Genomic DNA, 6,525 nt, shown 5'->3' on the forward strand with positions numbered 1-6,525 from the left:
ATTACTTATAATTACTTCAAGTTATGAAGACAGGAGTGTTCTATGATATGAATTCCCTGGCATTTTGAAGTCAATTTTTTAAAACCTGAGGGCTACAGTACAAAACCTAGATCTGTGTCCGTTTTACAATCAGAGAAAGAAAATTGACAAAACATCTGCAGCAAGGCTTCTCCCCCCCCCCCCACTTTCCCAAGGGGGACTGGCTATAACACTGTGATGGCTTACAGGAGGATCACAGACTTGAGAGTGGTTGGAAAGCATTGCAGAATACTGCTTTACATCTTGAGCAGCTGACAGCTAGAATAAATAATAGGAAGAAAAGAGCAATTCTAACCAATGTTGCCTGGAAAACTGTTCAGAGGGTAACTATTAGAAGAAAACAAGCCTAGTTTCCCAAATGATTAACCTCAGCATAAACATGATCTAATCCCTGAAATTTTTTAAGATAACCTGCTGTATTGGAGAATTTTCTTCCAATTACACTATTCCTTTCTAGTTTTATATCATCAGTGATATTCATATGGAGAAGGGCAGATAATTTAACACCAAAGGGGGTGTACAAGTGAGGGGAGTGAAATCTCCTTCCCACTTTGCATCCCCATATGCCGTTACTTCCTCTTCTCTTCTCCCCAGGCTCTTAATATTTTCAGCATAGCAGCACGACTGGAGTTAAAAATGCCCTAGTTCATAGACTATTCATTTTTCCCACTTAGCACTGAAGTGATCACACATGTCTGATTCATTTGTGTAAAAAGTGAGTAGCTATGGTTTAAATTTATCAAAACGGTTATGTGGGTAAGGCAAGCTGAAGCCCCAAATCCATTATCTCAGCAACTTTATATAATGTCCCTGTATATTCCCAAAATAAAACCTTCCACATATTAACCATTAAGGACTATTTGGTTGGCTTTAAAGGGGCCAAGTAGGATTTCTACCTTTTTTTTCCCCTTCTTGTCAGATTGACTGTTGGTCAGGGTCCATAATCTACTTCAGTCTATCTGGGCTTTGTGGAGTGGGGTGGGGGTAAAGTTAGTTCTGGTCAGGGAATGAACTAGACTAAGCACACCAAGACAGCTCTGTGGATAAGGACTGCCCCAAATCATTCTCCCAAAGCTTACCAGCATGAGGGAAAGTGTATTAAGTGTATTAAGAGTATTAACAGTCTTATTGCTTAACACCTTAAATGCCACAATACTCCAGGAGCCTCTTCAACATCCACAAAGGTGTTGGCAGACAAGATAATTGATCAGGTTGCTGGGAGCATTTGCTAGGAGCCATTGTGAGGACAAACAAGCAAAGATGCCAATAGGCAATACACTGGAGTGTTCAGGGTTACATAGTTGTTGCAGGTATGCTAAAAAAATAGTCCCAGTTTCACTCCATATTTGCCTCATGTCTTCAATCCCGTTTGGGGTTGGAGTCAAACAAGACTCCTACAAACAAACAAAAAGACAGATCACTCCAAGCTGTTTTTTGCCCTCAGTTGAATATATATACAGTGGTACCTCCGGCTGCGGACAGGATCCGTTCCAGAGGTCCAGCTGGATCCCAAGGTTTTCGGAACTGGAGACTGCTTCTGCGCACGCACGCTCGGCGGTAGAGCACTTCTGCGCATGCGTGTGTGGCAAAAACCCAGAAATATACTTCTGGGTTTGCCGCTGACATATCCCAAAGTTTACATAACCGGAGTGATACGTAAGCGGAAGTACGACTGCATATATATATACCTGCATTTTTCCTACACAGGGTAAAATAGCAGCTTGCCAGTTGTGTGATGTAGACGGGAAAATTTGGGTGGAAAGAATCAAATCTATCCCCTAAAGCAGGGGTCTTCAAACTAAGGCCCGCAGGCCAGATCTGGCCCAATAGGGTCGTTAATCCAGCTCGGCCGGCCAGGACAAAGCCTCCCCCCCCCATCTCGGCAAGAGGCTGGGTCTCTCTCGCTCCCTCCCCACCCAGGGAAGCCGCTTTCCGGCAAAAGAGAGGCTCTCGACTCTCTAATGCGCAGGTGCGCTGGCAGAGCCCCTCCTGCCCATTGGAGGAGAGTGCTGCCTGAGACCAGGGAGGCTGGAGGCCGGAGGTCGCAGCCGCTGCCTCAGCAGCTGCCCATGGCTCTGACTCTCTAATGCGCAGGTGCGCCAGCAGAGCCCCTCCTGCCCACCAAAGAGCGCTGCCTGAGACTAGAGGAGGCTGGGGGCCGGCAGTCGAAGCTGCCACCTCAGCAGCCGCTCATGGCTCCCACAGCAGCGGGGGGCTGAGCAGAGAGACACGGGAGGAAGCAGCAAGGGGGCCAGCGGGGAGTCATGGCCAGCAAGGTGGCAGCGGCGCTTGGCCCACCTCCCTCTATTAAGCAGCAGACTGAGCAGCTGCTGCGCTTTGTGCGGCTAGGCTACTGTCCCCCTGCCCGCCAGTGGGCTTTGCCAGCAGCCTCCCCTTTCCCCTGACAGCTCCGGGAAGGCCTTTGAGTTGTGGGAAGGCTTCACACTGCACACCATTGCCACGCGCTCCCAGGCTGCTCTCTGGGGGTGGGGGAGCCGTGCGGCTCCGGGGATGTTGGTTGGAGGCTGGTGACAAGAGGCAGCTGCTGAGAGAGGACAGTATGCATAGGACAGTGAATTGGCCCCGTTAAAAAAGTCTGAGGACCCCTGCCCTACAGGCTACACAGAAAAAGCATTTTGGTTCCTGAAATTCATTCCAATTGTGCTGATGAAATATAATTAATATAATTCTACAAATTGTAGTATTATTGTGAGAAAGCAGTCAAGATCCAATGATCCCCAGGCATGCACCTCCAGATGGTGATGTCAGGCAACACCCTGGCATCAAGTGGCTTGGTCTCAAGTGGCCGATAGTCAGGTCAGGTCACACAACACTGCACACAACATTAATTTAATCTGCTTATAATAACTGACAGGTACTTCAGTCATACCAGAACCTGTTTTGATCAGTGAAGAAATTTGGTAGAATATTGTCAGCATTATCTTTTCTCTTCATACATTAGACTTAAAAAAAATAAATGCTGAAATATTAGTAAGGACCCTGGAATATCCTAGAGTTTATATCTATTCTCCTGTCCCCGCCTCCCACCTCAACAGCACAACTGCATCTTTTCATGCATTTTATTGCTCTGGTTCAGTTAGCTTTCAGGGCTTAGGATGCATTCAAGATGCAACAATGCAAGACAGCACTTCCATATAAAACAAGAATAACAGTAACCCTCATGTGTTTCTCCATCTAAAATTGCTTTTTCAGATTTTTCTCCTCATGGGAGAAGTTTACTATGTTAAAATGACATGTTTTAAGAAATGTTTAAGGGTGAAGTGCAGAGGCATCTGCTGCTTTCTCCCACGCAGTGATTTTAAAAATTTGACAGTACGCATGATTCTGCACATGGATCTGCTGCTGACACAAGTTTGCTTAAATGTGGGTAATGTTTAATGAAAGATATGAATAAGCGACTATGCTAAAAAAGGAGCAAGAGCTGATTCTAGCTTCCTAATGAGTGTGCCTATATGAGGTTTTGTAAGTTTATGTTCAATGTAAAAAAAAACACCAGGTTGATTTAAAGATGACAAAAACCAATAACAATAAACAACCAAGAATGCCTGCACAAAAATAATTTTGGGGGGAAATAGATCTTGCCAGATAGTAAAAAACAAACAAACAAACAAAAAACAAGCGAGTAAGTATCAAGTGAACCTCTTTGGGGAGAAGGTTCTAAAGGGGAGGGGGTCACATCCTAGAAGGGCACTGCCATCTGCCTCACTTTGGATGAAAGGCACCCAAAGAAAGACTTCCAAATATTTTCAGTGTACAGGCAGGCTCCTGTTGGAGCAGGTGCTCCCTTAAGTTTCCAAATACCAAACCCTGTATCACTAGAAGCAAGCACCAGCATTTTGAATTGTACTCAGAAGCAGGCTAGGAGCGGGGAAGGCTGCTAAAGAACTGGAGATATGTGTTCGCACTGACTGTTCCCAGCCTAGTAGCAAATACCCAATACCCATGCTATCCATTAACCAGCCTTTTTACTGGCATCTCATAAAATGATTACTCAACAAACAGGTGACTTAAATAAGGAGGCTCTCTCTCTTTTACTAATCTCAATTATAAAGTCCACAGCCTCTGGACCATTCTTTAAAAATTGAAAGATTACTGAAGTCAGAGTTCAGGAAATGTTTATCTTTTCTTCCAATGTTGGAAAAGACCATTTATAACTGCAGTAACACCTGCATTTTATTTAAATGCATGAACTTGACGCAATATCAGAATATAATTTCCAGTGAACTGCTTCATCGCAAGTAAATAACAATGGGAATTTTGCATGCTTTATCAGACATGGGGTGACAATACTTGCAGCAGACCAAAAATGAGCCAGCAGCTACAAACATTCAAACCGCTTCCCCACATAATACAAACTGTTTTGATTTCCAGCTGTACTTCAGATACAGTATCTATACTGGACAAGAACAAAAAGTTTTATTTGATGCTGATGTTTGCTGTGCAATAAACATCCACACATGCTTTGTGAAAAACATACAAAAAGGTGCACAGAAAGGTGCAGGAAACTACTCTCCTGAAACTCGTGCCACACACAAAAAAACAAGGTTGGGATGTCAACGAAAGCCATCTTACAATTTCCTGTGCTGATGCATCTACCACACTCCACCCAGGAGCGGAAAAAGGAGGGGGGTTCATCTCCTGTCCCCCGAGATCTTCCATTTCCTTTCCCCAACTCCTCCCTACAGAAAACAGGCTCCAACTCCTAGGGGCAGAGGTCCATTCGTGCCCCCTCCCTCCCTATAAAATATTTGATTTCCCCCCCCCCCTCCCCAATTGAGCATTGCCATTCAAATGGTGTGGGTGCACCTCGTCATGCGATCGATAATGCAGGGCGGGGCTTCCTCGAATATTGTATTCCGGTTGGCGTTCCTGCAACGGAGCCTCAGACACAGGGTGCCGGGCGGTGCCTGCCCCCCCCCGCCCTCTCCCAGCTGCCCGTTCTCACGTGCGTGCACGCGCCGCCACCACACAGCGCCGCTGCCCCGAAGCTGGCGTTTCGCCTCTGCGCCTCCACAAGCACCATTTTTCCTGCCGGGTCCCTGCGGACGTCCCCACCCGTCCCCCTCCATCTTAACGCGCACCGTACGGAGCCGTTGCCGCCCTGCAACGCTTGTGCCGTGAGGCGGGGAGGACGACGCCCGGTCCTCTCCCCCGCCAGGAATCCCAGCCGCCCTCCACCCACCTTCCCCATTACGGACACCGTCTCCACAATGCCGCTTTCGAGCCCTTCGCAGCCCCCCGACCCCAAAGAGGAGCCGCCCTGCCGCGCCCCTCCCTCACCGCCACCTTCCTCGCACCCAAACGCCGGCCCCGCCGCCTCAGACCCCACCCTACCCATAGCCGTATCTGTGTATCTCTACCTATCTCCGCCCATATCGAATCTCCACATAACGGCCCGCCTGCTTTCCCGCGCGCGAGGGGCGGGCGGCGGTTTAACGGCGGGGGGGGGGGGAAGAGACTAAAACGACCCACCATTGTGAGGCAATAGCGGGCCGCCGGTTGTCCCGGTGACGAAGGAGCCGCTCGAGAGGCCGGCCGACCGACCAACCAGCTGAGGCGGCGGCGGGACCTGCGCTCTGCTCTCGCGCGCCGCCCAGCGAGCGAGCGAGGCGAGAAGCCGAGTGAGAGGCGGCGGCCGCCCTGAGGCGCGCGAGAGCGAGGAGCAGGAGGGGGCCTTCGCGGATTGGGGGAGCCGGCGGCACGTGACTCTCCGCCGGCGCGAGCCGCTCGAAGTGGGCGGGGCTTGCATGAGCTGCAGGGCAGCTTCGCTCAACTACCTGTTCCCGGATGTTGAGCCCTAAGGGGCGCTTGGTACCGTTAACGGAATGCGAATCCAGAACTTTCCTGGAACGCTACGCTTCGGAACGCGGGGGGGGGGGGAGCCGATGACATGTCCGAATGCCCCCTGTCAAGACGATGCGAGGGGAGGGGGAATTATGCGGACCAGCATTCTGCCCCATATGCGCTGTTTTCCTTAGGGAAGCGTAGGGGGGGGGGGAAGCCCTCCCTCGGTCTTGCCGTCCGTTGCAATGGGGCCGGCCCCACCCGCGAAGCAAAGTGAGGCGGCCCCCTCTCAGGCAGGAGAGGCAGCAGGTCCGGCCCCCAAGGAATGCCTTGGCCGCTTCTGAAGGAGCAGCTGCAGGGCGCTCCTTGGTGGCTGGATCTGTCGTCGCCCCAACAGCTCCGCCCCAGTCAGGCCGCCTCTTGTTCTTTATGTAGACCGTTCACCCATTATTATTACAGTACAGTATTAACAAAAAAAAAATTTCCTTCCAGTAGCACCTTAAAGACCAACTAAGTTAGTTCTTGGTATGAGCTTTCATGTGCATGCACACTTAAGCTCACACGAAAGCTCATACCAAGAACTAACTTAGTTGGTCTTTAAGGTGCTACTGGAAGGGGAAAAATTTTTGTTTTGACTATGGCAGACCAACACGGCTACCTATCTGTAACTTATTACAGTAT

General features: G+C 49.5%; 1 protein-coding gene across 4 annotated transcripts in view; it reads right to left on the minus strand.

The window, feature by feature from the left end:
• FBXL2 (F-box and leucine rich repeat protein 2) overlaps positions 1 to 5,713 on the minus strand; it is a 30,706-nt gene extending 24,993 nt beyond the window's left edge. For all 4 annotated transcript variants that reach the window (XR_014173170.1, XR_014173171.1, XM_081931136.1 and 1 more), the window contains exon 1: positions 5,533 to 5,713. Coding sequence is in view for 2 of the 4 variants with exons in the window: in XM_081931136.1 (XP_081787262.1) it covers positions 5,533 to 5,535 (3 nt within the window). In the remaining 2 variants the exon portion in view is untranslated. The remainder of the gene's footprint in view (positions 1 to 5,532) is intronic.
• Positions 5,714 to 6,525: the final 812 nt, after the last annotated feature.

Source organism: Podarcis melisellensis (assembly GCF_964234715.1).
Source record: "Podarcis melisellensis genome assembly, chromosome: 12".
Lineage (NCBI taxonomy): Eukaryota > Metazoa > Chordata > Lepidosauria > Squamata > Lacertidae > Podarcis > Podarcis melisellensis.